General features: G+C 37.2%; 1 protein-coding gene across 1 annotated transcript in view; it reads left to right on the top strand.

Annotated features, from left to right (window-relative positions):
* Nucleotides 1–21,499, top strand: part of ophn1 (oligophrenin 1) — a 213,061-nt gene that overhangs the window by 78,579 nt on the left and 112,983 nt on the right. Inside the window, exons 5-10 of the mRNA XM_028815498.2 lie at nucleotides 16,428–16,529; nucleotides 16,737–16,847; nucleotides 17,391–17,495; nucleotides 18,688–18,817; nucleotides 19,024–19,124; nucleotides 19,204–19,295. Of these exons, the coding sequence (XP_028671331.1) occupies nucleotides 16,428–16,529; nucleotides 16,737–16,847; nucleotides 17,391–17,495; nucleotides 18,688–18,817; nucleotides 19,024–19,124; nucleotides 19,204–19,295 (641 nt within the window). The remainder of the gene's footprint in view (nucleotides 1–16,427; nucleotides 16,530–16,736; nucleotides 16,848–17,390; nucleotides 17,496–18,687; nucleotides 18,818–19,023; nucleotides 19,125–19,203; nucleotides 19,296–21,499) is intronic.

Here is a 21,499-nt window from a genome sequence, read left to right as displayed (position 1 = left end):
CCATTTTCCTTAAATCTTGCCTGTCAGCCCCATACAGTATACATTACCCAGTTCTATACGTGGCATATCCTGATTCATGATCTGTGAACGTGGAACACAATTGGCCCCATGTGTTTCTGAGAGCTGCAGCTAGTTTAAAATTATGTGTCTGAAAATGGATCTCCTGGGTCTTTGGGCTTTCTTTTTCATTGTTACCTAGAGCAGATAAGTGCTGTACTTGTGGATCCTTCAGAAATTGTGCTGCCAAGTCTTTCTATGTGTAGACATTATTGAACTGATGTTAATATAGCTAATACACTTTAGTGATCTGAACTGTTTTCAGTAACAAATTTTCACTCTTGGGTTGAGACAAAATGTCCGCTTATTGCTCTTGGATAGAATCCACAAAACCTGGAGTTCATCTGTAAACTGTTCTTTTGTTTTAATATTTAATATGTGTGGTTGGTGTGCTCTAATAGAAAACTGAAGCACCTTGAAGAAAACCCATGCAGGCACAAGGAAAACGTTTCAATTCTCTACCAATAGTAACTGGTGTTGAATTTAACCCAAGGATATTGGATCCTTGAAGAAGAAGCAGCATTAACCACAGCAGCACTGTACGACACATCTTATGTGGTGCCTTTTTAAAATGATTATCATTGCAAAATTCTTTATGCAATTGTTTTAACTTATGGAAATATATTTTTGTTTGATTAGAGCATAATCAGGATGACTTGCTCTCAATAATGTAGAGAAGGCAATAATTTCAACTTTATAGTAGTAGTGTCATCTTACTTCACTTTTCATTGCAGCTTTATATTAAAAACCCTTGCCACATAGATTAAAAGATTCTGAAAACATTTTTATCTTAAACTCACATTAATGTAGTGTAAATCCATTGTGATACACATTGTGAAGTAGTCTTATGGCCACGGTTTTCAAACTTTTTTGAACAAGTACCACTCCGCGAGGACCAGTAAACTGAAGTACCACTGTCAATGAATCATTAATTTATGCCCGTGTTGTTTTGAAGAAAAAGTCACTATAATCACTATAATGACTATAATTATGACGCTAAAGTGATATTAAACTAATTAAGGAAATGGGTGCCCGCGCTAATAAAAGCCGGCTTGGAGTCTTCCACGCATTTACAGTAGTATACTTCTACTATATATGATTATATGCAACATATTGGCATTCTAGCAACATCGATTCGTGAAAAATAACGGACCACATGAGTACCACTTGGCATGACTTGAAGTACCACCAGTGGTACGCGTACCACAGTTTGAAAACCGTGGTCTTATGGTATATGGTAAACTTAACTTGATATTTAGTCATCAGAGGAATATCACAAAATAACTACTTAGATGGTGTTATGGCAGTATGTGTGGGTCTTCGTTCTCTTTCTGGAAGTGATCTCATCCTGCAGCAAGTAGTCTCCAGCAAGGGCTGGAAAAGGGCACTTTATTCCTATTTAACTTTCTACATTTTAGTAAATAGGATAATGATACTTCATGAAATAGTCACATAGCAGTCAGTATTGTGATTGCATGAAGCAGGTAGGAGCGGGTATCACCTTGGATGTTTCCTCCCTGCCATCACTCTCTTTTTAGTCATTGGGACAGGGACTGCTGGATTGTTTGCCTTCTTTGCCTGGGAGAACTGTGCATACTTCAGTCCAGCCATATTTCTGTCACACTTATGATGGTGACTCTTGATACATGTTGGATGACCTTCTGGTACACACAGTATTTACCTTATTCTTAGAACATATTCTCCTCTGTACCTCCCAGTGTGCCTCTTTTTATTTTTAAAGTAGTCAGTCTACAGGACTTAACTGTGCCTTATGTCAACCAGTGGCCTTATTTATAAAGCTTGCATGCACAAAGAAAGAGCCTCAAAATGTGCGTACTAGCTTCCCATGCAAACATCCAGATTTATAAAAGAAAATTTGATGGGGTAACATGCATGTATTTATGGCAATTCTTTTTTTTTTTTTTAATTTTATTTATTAATTTTATTGTAATCATTCCTTACAAATAGATCAATTAATACAAAAAAGAATTGAAGATAAATCAAACCCCACCCTTGAGAAGGAGAGCATGGCCAAAGGAGAATTGCTTAGGGCATTTTAATAGGGCAAAAATAAACAAGAAAAAAAAATATATATAAATAAATAAATGGAGAAGGAAAAGAAATGCGGAAATAATTATTTCTTCTTATTCTAAAATATTATTGATTAGATCCTGCCAGGTTTTGAAAAAATTCCGTACAGATCCTTTAACTGAGAATTTGATTTTTTCCAATTTCAAATAATATAAAACATCGGTTTCCCACTGACTTATCAGAGGAGAGTTAGGATTTTTCCAGTTTAACAAAATAAGTCTGCGTGCCAAAAGTGTAGTGAGTGCAATCACCGTTTGCTTATCCTTCTCCACTTCAAGTCCATCTGGAAGAACACCGAACACAGCTGTTAATGGGTTAGGAGGGAGTGTGATACCAAGGCTGTGTGAAAGACACTTAAAAATTTTGGTCCAAAATGATGTTAATTTGGTGCAGGCCCAAAACATGTGACCCAGTGAGGCAGGAGCTTGGTGGCAGCGTTCGCTGGTTGGATCTTGCCCTGGAAACATTTTGGACAGTTTTAAGCGAGACAGTTGAGCTCGATATATAATTTTTAGTTGAATAATTTTATGCTTTGCGCATATGGAGCTCAAGTGAATTCTCTGCAATGCTACCTTCCACTCCTTTTCTGATATATTAATTAAGAGATCTTTTTCCCATTGTCCTCTTGGATCTTTGAAAGGAAGGGACTCTAATAAAATTTTATATAATGCGGAAATGGTGTCTAATTCCTCGAAATTGAGCAGTATTTTTTCCAGCATGGTGGAGGGTACGAGATGAGGAAAATCAGGCAGCTTCTGTTTAACAAAGTTTCTAATTTGAAGATAGTGAAAGAAATGTGTAGCTGGGAGGTTGAATTTGGAACGTAATTGTTCAAAGGATGCAAAGATATTGTCTATATAAAGATCTCTAAGCAATTTAATCCCAAATCTTTTCCAGATATTAAAAACTGGATATGTTTGCGAGGGTTGAAAGAGGTGTTTCTCCTGCAGGGGTGCCACAGATAAAAGATTTTCCATCTTAAAAGGCTTTCTAAGTTGGTTCCATATTCTGAGTGAGTAAAGCACAATTGGGTTATTAGTATATTTGCGAGTGTAAAGAAGTACTACAGGATTTTACTTCTATTGTGGACCAAGCCTGTGTATGTTCATTAATTTGTGTCCAGGTTTTTATGGCTTGTATGTTTGCTGCCCAGTAAAAAAACTGAAAATTAGGTAGAGCCATGCCACCTTCTGCCTGAGGTCTCTGTAGGGTCGCTCTTCGGATACGTGAGTGTTTTGAGTTCCAAATAAATGAGGTTATAGTTGAATCTAATTACTTAAAAAATGATTTATTGATATATATTGGAATGTTTTGAAATAAAAAAAGAAGTTTAGGAAGGATATTCATCTTAACAACATTAATTCTTCCAGCTAGAGTGAGATGAAGGGTTGACCATCTATGCAAGTCTTGCTTAATTTTTTCCATACAGATGACAACATTTTGTTGATAAAGAGCTTTATGTTTACTTGTGATATTTACCCCTAGGTATTTAAACTGATCTGCTATGGTAAAAGGTAGGGTGTCCAATCTAATATTATTTGCTTGTGAATTCACTGGAAAGAGTATACTTTTATTCAGATTGATTCTGAGACCAGATATCTTTTGAAATTTTGTAAGTGCTGTTAAAACTGCAGGCACAGTTTTTTCTGGGTCTGATATATATAAAACCATATCTGCATATAGAGAAATTTTCTGTTCCAGTCCTTCTCTGGTAATTCTCTTTATCTGATAAGAATTTCGACAGTGGACCGCCAGTGGTTCAATGGCAATTGCAAACAGCAGTGGTGACAAGGGGCATCCTTGTCTGGTGCCACGTTCTAATTTAAAGTAGTCTGAACAAATGTTGTTAATACAAACTGAAGCTTCTGGATTGGTATACAGTAGTTTGATCCATGCACAAATATTCGGGCCAAACCCAAATTTCTCCAATGCAGTGAAAAGGTAGTTCCATTCAATCATATCAAATGCCTTTTCTGCATCTAGTGATAATAATATCTCTGGGGTGTTTGACTTTACTGGTGAATATATTACATTAAATAGGCATCGGAGATTGGAAGATAAGTGTCGGTCTTTAATAAATCCAGTTTGATCCTGTGATATTACCGAAGACAGCACTTTCTCCATCCTTCTAGCTATAATTTTTGAGAGTATTTTAACATTATTATTCAGGAGTGAAATTGGTCTGTATGATGCACATTGTAACAAGTCCTTATTTTGACAGTGATTAATGCTTGATGAAAAGTTTGAGGTAGAATTTTATTGTCTCTAGCTTCTGTAAATGTTGCCAATAAGAGGGGAGCTAGCTGAGTGGAGAGTTTCTTATAAAATTCTACAGGGTAGCCATCAGGGCCTGCTGATTTCCCGCTTTGAAGTGACTTTATAGCATCTAGTAATTCCTCAGCACTTAAAGTATCTATTTGTGGTGTCTGTAATGTATCCAGAAATGTATTAGATTCTGTGTTGTCTTCTTTGAACTCAGTAGAATATAAGATTTTATAGTAATCTCTAAATGTGTGCATTATATTTTTATGGTCAATGATTTCTTCTCCCTTCGTGTTGGTGATTACTGGGATTACATTGCGAACTTCTTGGTTGTGGATTTGTTGAGCTAAAAGCTTATTAGCTTTCTCTCCGTGTTCATAGTAATGATGTCTTGACTTATAAATAAATTGTTTAGTTTCTTTAGTTGTCAAGATGTTGAGTTCTGTATGCAGAGCCAGCCTTTTCCTATGAAGAGCCTCACTTGGACGCCTGGCTTGTTCTTCATCTATTCTAGTAATTTCGCTTCTCCTCTCTGATGCTTTCTTGGTTTCTGATTTATTTCTTTGGGAAAGATATGAAATAATCTGTCCTCTTAAGAAGGCCTTTAGAGTTTTCCAGAGTGTTCCTGCAGAAACCTCTGAGGGTGTGTTTGTCTCTATGAAGAAGCTGATTTTTTTGGATATAAATTCTATGCAGTTCTCGTCTGCTAATAGAAGAGGGTTAAGACGCCATCTGCGAGGTGAGTGTGAGGGGCTTAATGATTTTAGCTCCAAGACTAGAGGGGCATGGTCGGAGATAAAAATTGTGTCGTATTTGCACGATTTAATCTTAGGCAAGAAATTATTATCTATAAAAAAATAATCAATTCTTGAGTAGCTATGATGCATTGGTGAGTAGAACGAATATGTTCTTGAGTTTGGGTTTAGAAACCTCCAGGGGTCTGATAAGTTGTGGTCAGTTACAAACTGTGTAATTGTCTTTGCAGTGTTAGATGTCGTCCCCCCTGTGACGGGAGTCCTATCTAAGAGTGGATTTAAAACACAATTAAAGTATCCAGCCATTATAATTTTATGAGTGTTCACATTGGGAATGGATGCAAATAGATTTTGCATGAATTCCTTATCATCGACATTGGGTGCATAAACATTTATCAAAATCATTTTACTGTTAAATAAGTTGCCCATGACCATCACATATCTCCCTTCAGGGTCCGATACTACATCTGATGCTACAAATGGGACTGTTCTGTGTATGAGAATTCCCACACCTCTAGTTGTCTTTGTAAAGCTAGAATGGAACATTTGGCCAGTTCAGTCTTTTTGTAGTCTGGACTGATCCTTGCTTAGTAAGTGGGTCTCCTGTAAAAATACTATTTTAGCGTTTAAGCCTGTTAGGTGAGAGCATACTTTCTCTTTAATTCGTGATTCAGGCCTTTAACATTCCAGCTCACAAAGTTAATTGTCCCATCATGGAGACATTGATTCTGAGTTTTTGATGTCATTTTATAGTCTTAACTGGTAGTGAGGCAGTTTTAATCTTAATTTCAAATTTCCCCATGAGTTATTGCCATATAGCCTATTATTATGTTGATATTTATAGTTATAAGGATTAGAAGAATAGATTAGATATAGCCTGCTCTCCTTCTCTCCCCCCTTTATCCCCCCACCCCCCATTTTGCCTCCCCGCTAAATCCCACTTTGCAATGTCCCAGTCCTCTGACATACCAAGAGACAGAACACATCCAAAACAAAACAAGCCCACCCCCAAACAGCGGTGTTTGAGAATTAAAACAAAGTAGAGATATCTATTGCAGCTAAAGTCTAAATACTATCTGCCAAAAATATAATCATTAACAGTCTTTAAGCTTAAAATATAATCTTTAGCAATTTTAAGATATTAAGGTAATAAAATAATGAACCCTGGGAATGATTTTAACAAGTAGTCTAGGATATACTTAGTAGATCCTAATGCAATAGTAGAAATAGCAATTGACCAAGGGTATGATGTTAAACTGTCTACTTTAGGGTAAAAAAAAAACAAAAAAAAAACAAACCCTACTTTAGTTACTTCCACACACTCACACCTATAGCTGTAATTAAAACATAAAAATATAGTGTCCAAGTAAAGTGGACCAGACAGCAGATGATAAGTCCTTCCCATGCCATGACAGAATACGGCTCATTATTGACTTTCAAAAGAGTGTCGGGAACAGCTTCTTTAATTCCTTTTCAGCTTCCTCCTTGCTTGAAAATACATAATATTGGTCTTGAACTTCCACTTTCAGTTTGGCGGGATACAAGAGGCTGTATTTGATATCGGCTTTCCGTAGCAGCTTTTTAATGTCGAAGTAGGCTGTGCGTTTTGCAGCTGTTAAAGGTGAGAAGTCGGGGAAAATACGAATGAGATTGTTTTCAAATATAATCTCTTGCTTGTGTCTGAGAAGTGCCATCACATCAAGCTTACATCGTAATCGCTTGAAACGAACAATAAAAGACCTGGGTTTAAAGGTGTTTGATCTGAGTATGCGATAAGCTGCTGCTATCTCGGTATCTAATTCAAAGTCATCTCAGATTATTTTAGAGAGTAATTCTATTGCAAATTTCACTGGGTTTGAACCTTCTCGTTTCTCAGGTATACCTTCAATTCTTATATTATTCCTTCTGCACCCATCTTCCAGGGCCGCAAGTCTGTCTCCGAGTTTTTTGCATTCGGAATTCGCAGCTGTAGCTTTTTAATCGGTGTTAGATGCCAATTGTTCCACTGTTTCAATTCGAGCCGTGAATGAGTGCTTAATGTCCTCCAACTGATCTATAACGTCATTCAACTGATCGGCAAGTTTTTTCAGTTTGGATCTATTTTCTTCGATGTGTTCCTCTAATTTCTCCACTATGCCTTTAAAGGTCACATCAAAACGTTTAAATAGACGCATTTCCCGGTTTTTGTTATCCTTCTTAAGTTCACTTATGGCCGTAGCCAGTGTAGCGATTATCTCTTTTTCATTTCGGACAGTTTGCTTCGGCTTTCATGCTCTGCGAGTGGAATTGCAGCTCCTGTTAAAGCAGAGGCTGCGGGCTCGCGATGAGTAGATGAGAGCATGTACTGCAGGGCCTTTTCTGGTCTTGAATGATCCTCAGAAATCAGTGATCCATTGTGATCTGTATCACTTGCACCCTCACTCCCATTTTCACTCTCGACTGGAGACGATGCAGTGGAGCGGAGTCCTAGGAAGTCTGCGCATTCATCTGCCTGTTCCAGGTCAGTCTCCGAGAGGCCATACCTTGTACTCGGGCCGGATGTCTGTCCAGACTTTGATGCAGCTTTAAGTTTCTTTTCCGGTTCTTTCTGACTTCTCTTTTTGTTACTCATGTTTACATATTGTAGTGGAAGTTCCTTGGGTCGGGTAAATACAGGATACCTCTATATAATAAGAAATAAGTGGGAAAATAAAGCCGCTGCTAATGGAGCTCTGCTTCAGACGTCCATCTCCTATAACGGACGAGACCAACTCTTATTTATGGCAATTCTGACCCATGCATGAGCAACATTTTGGAAAAACTGGTAATGAAAATGCCCTTTATCAAATAGGAAAATGCAGCCAAACCAGCTAAATGATGACTCACATTCATAATAATACTTGATAATACATAAATTCATAATACATACATAATACATGATACATAATATCACCAAGCTGTTATTGTAATGTGCATTGATGTAACAAACACCTGAAAAGTGGTGAATATGATATACAGACTGTATTTTAGTTCCCTTTGATTAGTTCCCTTTGAAGAGGCCAATGCTGAAAATTTGCACTGAAGACCTTTTTTGGGTATTTGTTAGTTTATATTGGCTACCTGTTGTCACTTCCAAGAGTACGGTCCAACACCTCAGAAATATCTTTGCCAAGTCTCACTCTGTCATGCCCGTTGTGCTAGAAGGTATTAACCGTCCAGTGAGGCACTATATCCTGTTTTTGTATGGTGTGAATTACATACATAAAATATATCAGAGGCAGGAGGAGGAGGAGTAAGTAGTACTAGTGTTATGTGAATTTCATTCTTGCATGTCTGTTATTTCAGAAAATGTGCGAGATGATCTCAGAATGTGCAGTATGTCATTAAGAATAGCACTAAATGTATCTGTGTCTCCTCAATATATATATATAATATCTCCCCAATGCCAGCTCTGACGATACCGTTCAGTTCACCAAGGAAGAAAAGCACTGACGATCACGCTTGATCCATGTAACGCTCTGTCGATCTCGCTGTATACCTGTTTTGATGATTGCGCTTAATTCACAGAGTGGGACCACTCCACTCCCTCGGCTCAGACGATTGCACTGAGTTCACAGAGTGGAACACCAACCAAGGGGGTGCGAACACACAAGCATGTGAAAAACTGGGTCTTTATACCACAAGGGTTGGGGAACATTGATTTAAAGTCTCCCAACCACAACCTTTTGTTGTGTATAATATACTTTAGGTTTTTCTATTTTCACTTAATTTTTGTACCACCAGCATTCTTTCCAGGTAATTTCAAAGATCTGTTGACAGTGACCTCCACCACTTTAACTCTAAACGGATTTTACCTTTCTAAGCATACAGACAGCCTGTCATAAAGGTCTGAATCTCTTTCTGTTCTTATGTTTGAGTCTCCCTCAGGTTCTTTACGTAATGGGAAGGCTTGTGCTGTCTTTGCAGCACTGGACAGAAGGCAGGAATTGGACCTAGACAAGTGTTGTGGAAAATACTCAGTAAAAAACAAACATTCTTGAGTTATAATTACAATGAAATTCAAAATGGATGTCCATTTATTATACCAACTGGTGGAGCCCCATGTGCTGTTGTTCAATGCGATATGACAGACTGAAAAAATCTAACTGAATAACTTTATCTGTTAGATTCATTTCAATATAGTGGCAGAGTAAGCATTTCAATTAACTAGTCAGCACACAGATAAATAGTATACTCTTGTAACACCTCTCTGCGAGTAAATACCATTAAAAGGTCCCAAAATAGTTAATCATTAAAAGTCTTGGGTAAATATCTGGTTCATATAAATAAGACTTATTATATGTAAATTGTTATCAGAAAACAAAATATAAAGTTAAAATGTTAAGATCTCCTCTATATTTATAAATATTCTGGTGCAAATGAAGTCAGGATGTCCTTGTTTAACAGGCATGCAATTTCAAGCACTGTTTTTCCCTTATACAGGTTACCAGTCCATCCGCAGCAGATGCTCACCTGCACACTCACTTATACAGGGCCAAAAGAGAGGCACTAGTTGACTTAACATAGCGTACATGTCCTTGGGACGTGAAAAGAAGGTGGAAATACTAAAATTATTTAAATATAACATGCAACCTAGGATTGAAGTAGAGTTCCCTGAAGCGGTGACATAGCAATGCTAACCACTGCACTGCCATGCTGCCAATTCCATTGAATGGAAATCCAATGTAATTTCCAATTGTTATTGTTTGCTCAGAAAAAGAACCAAAATTAGAAGTATTATTTGATAATTTGGTAAATCGTGTTTTAGAGCTCCATTGTAGTGTACTAATTTTAATTAAAAACTGTGCAATCAGGCTGTAGGTGAGCGTAGGTGTGTATGAAAGCATTGAAGAGCGGCCCTGGGGTGTTGATGGGACGGATCAACTGAGCACAATTTTACGTGCAGATGCGTACAGTTTGGCCAATATTAGTGCTATGGGTTGAATGATTAGGCACCTGTGCCCAGTAAAGCATAACCTGAGCCTGAGTGGGACATATTGAAAAAGGAGAAGCAAACAGGAAAAAAGACAAGAAGAAAGAATTAGTAGGATAAAGAAGTGTTTTTTTGTTTTGGGATTATTTATTATTAAATGGACTGCACTGCTCTTTATTGTTTAAACCGTGTAGAATTAAAACACTTTGCACCACCCCTGCTTGTTCTGTGCCCTTATTGGCCAGTTTATCCTCAGTCATGACTATCGATGGTCTTCGGTTCAAGGGAGTGATACCTGCTGCAGCCATTCAAGGCTGTCAAAGGTAACTGTCCTCTCATTCACAGAAACAGAGAAATGAATGAATGAATCCTATTATTATTATATTTGTCTGCCACATCTGCCTAACAGATGATAATCCCGTATCATAAACAGATATTCTCTGATTTGCTTTACACTCAGGACAACCTCAACAATAAAATTCCTTAGAAGGTCCACATCATGGAAAACTGCAGGCTTCATAACTGTAAATGTCAGTCTTAGTTAGTGTTAGCTGGCATGTATTAAATTTACAAATATTTAGTAAAAGTATTTTCAAAAGCCAAGTTATCAGTGGCAAGGTCTTAAGTGCTGACTTATTCTGCTGGCAAGACACTGTTAGATTAATCATCAAGGTTGCTTGAAAAATAATGGCAGTGTTTGTACTGTTAAAAATAGTAATGTTCTTTTGAGATACCAGACATGCTGCCTTTTGTGAAAGAGTGTTTTTTGTCTCCTGCTATAAAAATGCAACATTCATTCACAACCCACTTTTTCAGCCTACTTTGCTGACATGTCTGACATGTACACTGAAGCATACTGTATATGCAAAGATCAGCAATGCTCCTTGGATTTGTTATTTGAACATCGTAAGATAGATACATCATTGGAGATAACCATTTTGTTAATTATGTCATGATTACATGCAATAATTGTAATGAATAAAGCAAACCCAAGTGAACTCTTATGTTCACTGTTGATAATTCTGAAATTGGATTTCCTTTATTGAACTAAATTGCTACTTGATGTATAGTTTTTCCAGTCTGTTGATCCATTTTCTTCACCTACCTTTTCTTTTAGAGTCTGGAGATGCCTTTTTGGAGAGACCATTGAAACTAGCTGTGGAAAGGGTGATGGCCAAAAATGGGGTCACACTCACAATCACAAATGCACGCACTGAAACAAGCAGTAGTTGAGGAAGCAAATCCAGTTTTGTAGAGCTGTGGACCATCACCTTTATGTCGCCTAGATAGAAATTTTAGTTGTCTTTTTCTTACACTTTAGTCATTCTGGTCTATGTATATATCTTGTGTGTTAATGTATATATGCTTATCTGTCTGCTTATTTAAAAAGCTAAATTTACCCCAGGAGTCAAAAACGTTCTGTCTAGCCCTTGTACAAAAACATAGACAAAAGCTGGGGTATTACCTTGGTAACCCCATGTGCTTTTGGAACTGTGAGAGGAAAATATCACGACTTTACAGACAGGAGTGCAACGCAGAACTGAGGGAAGGAACAGATGTGCTGGTCTATGAAGAATGACAACAGGAAGAGGCAGGTCCAGGAGAGTGAATACTAGAGATGATGTCAGAGGTTGTAAGGTTGTCAGTCAGCTGGTATGCAGATGGAGAAAGAGAGGAAGGATCAGAGAAATAGATCAACCCCTTTACTCCCATAAGCCCATAAGCTGTTTCCCATGCTCATGCATGTGACACCCTATAATAAACCTATAAAGGATGTAGGATATGTCTACATTAAAATCAAAATCTGTACTTGTTTAATTAGAACATAGAACATACAATTATGAGAAATTTGACAAAAAAGAGAAATTATTTAGTCTATCAAACTCATTTGATTTGAAAGTGACAAAATTGTTGTACTATATCATCCATCCATCCATTTTCCAACCCGCTGAATCCAAACACAGGGTCACGGGGGTCTGCTGGAGGCAATCCCAGCCAACATAGGGCACAAGGCAGGAACCAATCCCGGGCAGGGTGCCAACCCACCGCAGGACACACACAAACACACCCACACACCAAGCACACACTAGGGCCAATTTAGAATCGTCAATCCACCTAACCTGCATGTCTTTGGACTGTGGGAGGAAACTGGAGCGCCCGGAGGAAACCCACACTCAGTGTGTCGTAATTTCCATGAACATACCCAATTAGCTTTCTACTACAGTCAGTTTAACTAGAGTACAGTATTAAAGGAATATTAGAGTACATGAATGTGTTTGTTCTGTGCAAAGTAAATTTGTTTTGTGTACACTGATAGCCATTCAACCTGCAAATTCACCCACGGACTATGGTTACTGTACATAATTTTGCACCATTTTATGAACTGCAAATTGTATAACAGTGTATAGTTACAGTTTTATCAATAACAGTACTCTTTTTAATAATGTTTAATAAATATTTTCTGTATTTGTACACTCATTGCCATTTTAGGTTTAAAAGCATGATTTTAATTCAAGTTATGTTTTCCTCTGTATGAATAATTGTTGTTTTCTTAATAGTTTTAAAACCATCATTAACTAGTAAGGACAAATGAGGCATGATGGTGCAGTGGTTAGTGCTCATGACTCACAATTGACAATGATCATGTTCTCTCTTTTCCTAGTGGGGTTTTCTCTGGATATTCCCAATGATGTATGTATGGTTATTTGGAAACACTAAATTAGCCTATAGGAATATGAGTGTACATGTGATTGACTGGCTTTCCACTCAAGGATGGCTGTTGCTTTGTGTCTGATGCTGCTAAAATATGTGCCTTTGTGCCCGAATGCTAATAATGGACTAAGTAGAATGGAACAAGTATCATAAAACACGCTCAGGTTTCATAACTTTTATTCTTGAGTGGCACCACATATCTTTTATGTTTGTATGGAAAGGAAAAGTTATACTAATCAAGAACTAACTGGTGCATGGTGAGGCAGGAGAAAGATAATAATAGTCTTTCTGTTTTCTCTCTCAATGCCAGTTTTACTTGCAATTGACTTTAGGCACTTCATAAAAGTCTTTGCTGCAAGGGAATACAAGATTATCTCAAGAATGAGGGCAGCGCAGACACCATAGAGAAATTGTCACTTTTCAGTCCTTCAGTACTTTTATTGTCTGTATTACTGATTTTGGATGTAGATATGTGGGTGCTCATCCATTGTTGCTGGGAGGAATAGAGATAGTGTCCAGTCTGTGTGTTTTTTTGTTTTTTTTTTTTTAGCTGAGGGTGATCCTCCGAAGGATAACTCAATGGAGAATGAACTGGATATTAGCTATGCACCCTTCAGGCAGCTGGGCAAAGTGTCTGAAACCATCATTGCCAAATGTAAAAAATAAGTGTTCATAAAAAACTGTCAAAAATATAATACCTTGGAGAAAACTACGGTGTTGATTAAACAAAGGCAAAATTCAGACATGCTTTACATTGAACTTACTTACATTTCCCCTTGCTATGCCCTCAGGTAAGACTGTTCAATGTTGTTTTTTAAAGGTGTTTAACCAGGAACAAGACACTTCCTGCTTTCTGATCACAGGTCTCACTCAGGGACCAGTGCCTTCTCAGATTACATGATTGCAATTATTTTTTTATCAAGAACAATAGAAAACCAAACACTAAGTATTTAATAAAGTCATGTTTAATCAGTGTGAGATAAACAGTCTTGACTGGCCTTTCAAATCTGATATTCTTATTCATACAAATGGAAAATCAAGAACTGAAAGTGGTATTTTTACAAAGAATGACTGTCGTGTTATAACACTACCTTAAGTAGGACCTGTTGTATTTATTGCTGCACATTTGTGTGTTTTAGAATAATTATGTAGGTCAGCATAGGAGAGCAGTATTTAGTATAGCTATTTTTATTGCGCTTGCACACTCTTCCCCCTACCAGCATGTTTTCTCTGGGTATTACAGTTTTTTTCTACATCCTAAAGCTCCCATTTCTTTTGCACAACCTTTATTTTACATAATGTGTTTTACAGATCACTATCACAAAGGGATTTTTCACATTCACAGTAATAGTTGTAAAATAAACACAAATCAGGTTCAAAAAGGGTTGGATTGCCATTCAAAAAATGCTTTAAGTATCACTGGATTGGAGATAAACTAAGACATCCATAACAACATATATTAATTTAAAATCAGATATTTTGTAAATTGTAAAATTTTAAACTTTTATAGTAAGAGATGTTGATAGGGATGCCTGTTCAGAACTCAGCATCAGAGTATAAAAAAAAATTCATCTTCACTTGTGCTCATCAGGCAGACCAGTTTCTAGAACCTGGTGTCGTCCTTTTAGAGGGTCTTCAAATATGGAACTGTCAAGGAGTTCCCTACTATAACCTTACCTTGAGGTTTCATTTGCTTAGCTTTGTAAGGCACAAATGGATCATCATGCCCTTGATGCAGTATACAATGCAGTGTAGCTCAAGATAATAACCTACATCTACACATTCTTTTTCCAAAACCACGTTTTCTATCATAGTGTCACGAGATTGTATGGATAGGACCTTATGCAGGGTAGGAACCAACCATGGATGGACCAATACTCCATCCCAGGATACCCTTATTCTTAGTTACTGCAAAAATGTGCATGTTAAGTGTATGCCAGAACATTTTAACACCCTGAAAAATCCATGCAATCATATGTACCACTCTGTAACCTACTGATTTATAATATATTAATTTGGAATTTAACCAGTTTTTTTTATAGATTAATGTTGGGTTCTTATTACCCTCATTTTGTGACAGATGTGCCATTTCAGAACCCAGCATCATTGTGCTTAAAATCACACTTTCTGTTTCTAATGACTAATCTCTGAAATGTTAACATGATGGCATTAATATTCAGTCGACTAATCTCTGAAATGTTAACATGATGGCATTAATATTCAGCCATTGTTCAAGCCAACCTAGGTTTGTAAATGTTGTGCTCCTTGAGATGTATTGTATCATCTAGCATTTTTATTTACACTAATACACAAAAAGCACAAGGCACTTTTCCAAGCAAAGATGGATACTGTGCATTTCAAACTAGTATAATAAGAAAATTGAAATGCACCATGGTATACAGGGGAAAAAGGGAGAAGAATGTGCAGCCATCAAACTGGACTGTAAGACAGTTGAGTAAATATACAGAGATGACAATTAACAGTACAAACACCATGGTAGTGTCAGCATCATTGCAGTTAGTAGAGCAGAGTCAAAAAACACAAACTTCAATTAGCATCTTGGATTTTTGGACACAACAAGCTGCACTTGCTCTTTTTGAATGTCAGCATCTTTAAATATAAACATAGAGTACAAGTGAGAAGATCTGACCACATCTTCATCTCACCTACAAACGTGTGATTGGCTACAGCATCTCTCTTATTCAAGCCAGGAGTTCTTATGTGTGTTTGTGGGATTAATGTTTGTTTGTTACAATGTTTTTTCTTGAGCTTCTGTAAAATTGTAATTTCCTCTTGAAGGACAAATAAAGTCTAAATCTACAGTATCTCACAAAAGTGAGTACACCCCTCACATATCTAAACCCTATTGAGCATCTGTGGGGCATCCTCAAACGGAAGGTGGTGGAGCGCAAGGTCTCTAACTTCCACCAGCTCTGTGATGTCGTCATGGAGGAGTGGAAGAGGATTCCAGTGGCAACCTGTGAAGCTCTAGTGAACTCCATGCCCAAGAGAGTTAAGGCAGTGCTGAAAAATAATGGTGGCTATACAAAATATTGACACTTTGGGCACAATTTGGACATTTTTCATTTAGGGGTGTACTCAGTTTTGTTGCCAGCTGTTTAGACATTAATGGCTGTGTGTTGAGTTATTTTGAGGGGACAGCAAATTTACACACTGACTACTTTACAATTGTATCAAAGTGTCATATCTTCAGTGTTGTCCCATGCAAAGATATAATAAAATATTTACAAAAATGTGAGGGATCTATCTATCTATCTATCTATCTATCTATCTATCTATCTATCTATCTATCTATCTGTCTGTCTGTCTGTCTGTCTGTCTGTCTGTCTGTCTGTCTGTCTGTCTGTCTGTCTGTCATAAATTAAATAAATTTGGAAAAGATATTAAAGATAGAGCAGAAGTGCTGTTTTTAGGAATAGTTGGATTCTTACATACTGGTTTAAACAAGTCCCACAATATAGGGGCCACAGTGATGAATATGCATTCACAAAAATCTGCAGTGTATCAGATTGTTAATGTATGTATATATTTTTCTTTGTCTCAGTTAAACAGCTTTTTTGGTTCAATTTAAATTTCAGGAGAAAAAGAAGAAATTTGAGAAAGAAGGAGAAAGATTTTATTCGCAGTTGGACAAACACTTGCAGTTATCTTCGAAGAAGAAGGAGGCCCACCTACTGGAGGTATGTGGAAGTGTGAATCTGCTGAAAATGTATGAAATACTGCCCTCTCCTGACCACTTAAAGTTAATTTTCAGATAGGATGGGCTGGTGTCTGCTCTTCATTCTTTTCTTCAGTAATTGTTTTATAATATTGAATGCTGTGGTGAGCCATTTCTGGATCTACATTGATGCACATATTTTGTGAAATAAATGTTTTCTTAACTTCAGGCAGATGTTCAACTAGACAAGGAGCACCTCAATTTTTATGAAGCATCAGTGGAGTATGTATACCAGATTCAACAGGTGCAGGACAGAAAGAAGTTTGATGTTGTGGAGCCAGTAAGTGGATATCTATCATGAACTTGCTTAGTCCATTTTATGTATTGTTGAACTAAATGAAGGAGGTGGAGCAGACTTACAATGTTTTTTTATTACTGTTTAGGAAAGAAAAACGTTTTTCCCTGAACACTGACTTTTTGTACTTACTGCTTCCTATATGTGGTCATGATTGGAGCTTATCTTGGCACCAGTAAGAACAGTTTTGATATGCCCCATGAACAGAACACCACTTCTACTTTCGGTCAAACGGCAGAATGATTTCGAGTCACCATTCTAACACATTGTCCATGGTCTGTAAATGAAAAACAATATACAACATAAAAGTGGATAATTTCACTCCCAACATTTATTTGATTCTAGAAAGTCTTTCTGGTGTCCTGTGTTACCATTAGTCTTTAAACCCAGTTTGAACATCATTTCAAGTATGACATGAGAAAGTAGACACAGCAGGATAGACCCTACTTGAGAGTAAGGAATTGTGCCCATTACAGAAGCTTGTCTCCACCCTGGTTGGCCAAGAGTAACATAACTTTCTGTTTTCAGGTGCTGGCTTTTCTTCACAGCTTGTTCACTCTGAACAATCTAACTGTAGAAATGAGCCAAGATTTCATGCCATACAAGCAACAGCTTCAGCTCAGCTTACAGAATGTGAGTACTGTCCTTGTTTTGCTTGAATCTATGGTAGTAAAATGCCTAGGTGACACTTAGTTAGGGATACCTTTTTTAAACTAGGAGTTATTTGTTCAGGTATACAGATCCATTTTACATCAGATTAATTTTGGCAACTGACTTTCTCTATTTGAATCAAAGAACTACTGGTTGGACCTTTGTTGCCCATTATCTATGAAAACGGTGTTTTCAGTGTAGTGATTTTCTTTTTGAGCATTAGTGATTGGGAACAGATACTTGTGTATCTACATGTGTTTCCAGGTTAGCAGCTTTAACCTAATTTCTGTTAAATCCTCTGCTAGGACTCCTTTTTGTGATAGGATGTCAGATCTCACTACCTGTGTTTTTGTTGTTTTGTTGACTTTACGCACTAGCAAATACTTCTTTTTTATGTTTTTTGAGTGATTATGACATCATTGTTGACATCACAATTGTGTGATTGTAGTGATTCTTGCAGGACAAGCTCATGCTCACTGCTGAATGTGAACATGTGTGGGCATAGTTGTGTTCAATATGAATACATTTGAGGATGACATTAAAACAGTCATTTTCAAATAAAATACAGAGGGATGCAGGTATTCTGTGAGCACTCTCTGAATATATTAGAGTGCCATCTTAAGGAGGTTTTTATTAAATCTCCAGTTAACGTGATTGCATTTCGCTTTGTACACTGGTACATTTGTCATTTTTTGTTTTAGTTGGTCATGTTTTTTGTCTTTATGTTCTGGTGTCATTTGTGTGTTCTTGCAGTTTCCTTTTTAATTTCTATTGTACTGCATTATGTTTTTTCTTTTTTTTAATACTGTGCTCACAGAAGCTAGTGAATGTCAACAGGAACTTGGATCACAATTTGATGGATCAAAGCCTTATCAGCATATCATGTGTCCAGCAAATCATATAATTTTGATTTTCCAGTTGGGCTGTACATAAAAAATATTTGTATTGGTTAAAATGTCCTAATCTGTCAAACAACATCTCTCAAAAAGTCTTAAACTTACAGACCATGTCTTATTAGACAACAGTCCATAAGTTAATGCCATTTGGAAGATGGTGGCTAACAGGTTAAGTCTTTTTGGTGAGTTATAAGTCTTGCAATCAGTTTAACCTCTTTTTATGAGTGGAGAGTTTTCATTTTTAGTGAACTATGATTTGTTTCTTATATATATTTCAGACACGAAATCGTTTTGAAAGTACACAAGAAGAGATGGAGGAGCTAATGAAGCGAATGAAAGACTCACCTCAGCTGTGTAAGATTCCAGGCCAACCAATAATTGAAGGATACCTCTACTCACAGGAAAAGTGTAAGCCTTAATTTGAAATATGTTCTTTTTACGCAGTTGGGTCTAGGGGCTTAATGATGGCAGTAGTATGGCATTTCTGAAAAGACTAGTTGTCCATAAGGTATGTCATTTTGGGTGGCAGGTATTTGAACATTCAAGGATAACATCTTTAAGCAGTTTTCAACAAATTGTTTGGTTTCAAATCCGACTTTACCTTTGTTCTTTAGGGGCACTGGGTGTGACCTGGGTAAAATATTACTGTAAATACGACAAGGACAACAAGCTACTCATTATGAATTCCACTGAACAGAAGACTACAGGGCGGACGGTAAGACACTGTGTATTGTGAGGTGAACCTGTCCAGGAAATGGATATCTGGCTAATTCTGGTTTTTGTCTTCAATGCAGAGTACTATTGAGTTAAAGGTCAAGTCCTGCATTCGACGGAAAACTGATTCCATCGACAAGAGGTTCTGCTTTGATATTGAAGCATATGACAGGTTAGACACATTCCCTACTTTGTGTGCTAGACAGCAAGTTCCTTGAGGATATTACTAAACGCTAGGATTAGTTTAAATGATAGAAGATGTTGGTTCTTGTATATGGTAATGATTATATTGTGCACATGCAACATATACTAGTATATTTAGGTACTTGATTGGTGCAGGTACATTTGCCAGCAGAGAAAGTAACTGTTCTGCAAGAAAGGTCTTCAATGGTGGTTATGAGCATGACATACGTATGCGTAAGGTGTGTCCATTGTTTCCACTTAACCTTGATCCAGGCCTACTGAAACTAGTAATTTTTACTGACATTTTCATAATTTGCTTTTTTATTTTCCACTAGTTTGAACAGTAATCACTGAAAATGAATAATTCTGAGCCTTAATTTGATCCCAGCTCCACTGCTGAAAAGCATCTGAAAAACTGAATTATGTGTAGGGGTGAATTCTGATTGGCAAGCCTGTATCATGTTTCTTTTATAAAGACGGACTACGGCTGGATGAAACTGGTGCTTGTTAGGTCTGCTGCCTCAGTTTAGAAAATTACAACAGTTTAGATGAGAACAGGCCATTCAGCCCAACAAAACTCACCAGTCCTATCCATGTAATTTTTCCAAAGTCACATCAAGTCTAGTTTTGAAAGTCCATTAAATCCTACTGTCTAACACACTACTTGTTATCTTATTCCATGTGTCTGTGGTTCTCTATGTAAAGAAAAACTTCCTAATGTTAGTGTGAAATTTACCCTTAACAAGTTTCCAACTGTGTCCCCAGTGTTCTTGATGATCTAATTTTAAAGTAACAGTCTTGATCAATCACTGTTCTAATTCCCTTCCTAATTTTAAACATTTCAATCATGTCTCCTCTTATCTTCTTTTGCTTAAACTGAAAAGGCTCAGCTCTTTTAATCTTTCCTCATAATTCACCCCCTATAGCTCTGGAATCATCCTAGTCACTCTTCTGGACTTTTTCCAGTGCTGCTATGTCCTTTTTCTAGCCTGGAGACCAAAACTGCATACAGTACTGCATAGAGGCCTCACCAGTATGTTATAAAGATTGAGCATAACCTCCTTGGACTTGTACTCTCCACATCAAGGTGCTATATAACCTAATATTCTGTTAGCCTTCTTGATACTGTTGACTCCACCATGACTTTCTAAATACTTCTCATAAGGTGTACTTTTCGATTTTCAGACCTACCATTGTGTACTCAGACCTAACATTTGTACTTCCTATGTGTAATATACTTTACTTACATTAAATTTCATCTGGCACAAATTTGCCCACACATGTATTCTGTCTAAGCCCCTCTGTAGTGATTCAACAGATTCTAGATTATCTGCCAGTCCACCTAGCTTGGATCACGTGCAAACATAACCAGCTTGTTACTTACATTACTATCCAAATCATACACACACACACACACATACACACACATTTTATATATATATATATATATATATATATATATATATATATATATATATATATATATATATATATATATATATACACACAGTGGGGCAAAAAAGTATTTAGTCAGCCACCAATTGTGCAAGTTCTCCCACTTAAAAAGATGAGAGAGACCTGTAATTTTCATCATAGGTATACCTCAACTATGAGAGACAAAATGAGAAAAAAAAAATCCAGAAAACAACATTGTTTGATTTTTGAAGAATTTATTTGCAAATTATGGTGGAAAAAAAGTATTTGGTCAATAATAAAAGTACATTTCAATATTTTGTTATATACCCTTTGTTGGCAATGACAGAGGTCAAATGTTTTCTGTCAGTCTTCACAAGGTTTTCACACACTGTTGCTGGTATTTTGGCCCATTCCTCCATGCAGATCTCCTCTAGAGCAGTGATGTTTTGGGGCTGTCGCTGGGCAACACGTACTTTCAACTCCCTCCAAAGATTTTCTATGGGGTTGAGATCTGGAGACTGGCTAGGCCACTCCAGGACCTTGAAATGCTTCTTACGAAGCCACTCCTTCATTACCCGGGCGGTGTGTTTGGGATCATTGTCATGCTGAAAGACCCAGCCACGTTTCATCTTCAATGCCCTTGCTGATGGAAGGAGGTTTTCACTCAAAATCTGACGATACATGGCCCCATTCATTCGTTCCTTTACACGGATCAGTCGTCCTGGTCCCTTTGCAGAAAAACAGCCCCAAAGCATGATGTTTCCACCCCCATGCTTT

Source organism: Erpetoichthys calabaricus, chromosome 12 (assembly GCF_900747795.2).
Source record: "Erpetoichthys calabaricus chromosome 12, fErpCal1.3, whole genome shotgun sequence".
NCBI classification, from domain to species: Eukaryota; Metazoa; Chordata; class Cladistia; order Polypteriformes; family Polypteridae; genus Erpetoichthys; species Erpetoichthys calabaricus.
Note: the sequence above shows the minus strand (reverse complement) of the source record. Positions and strands in the feature narration are given on the sequence as shown.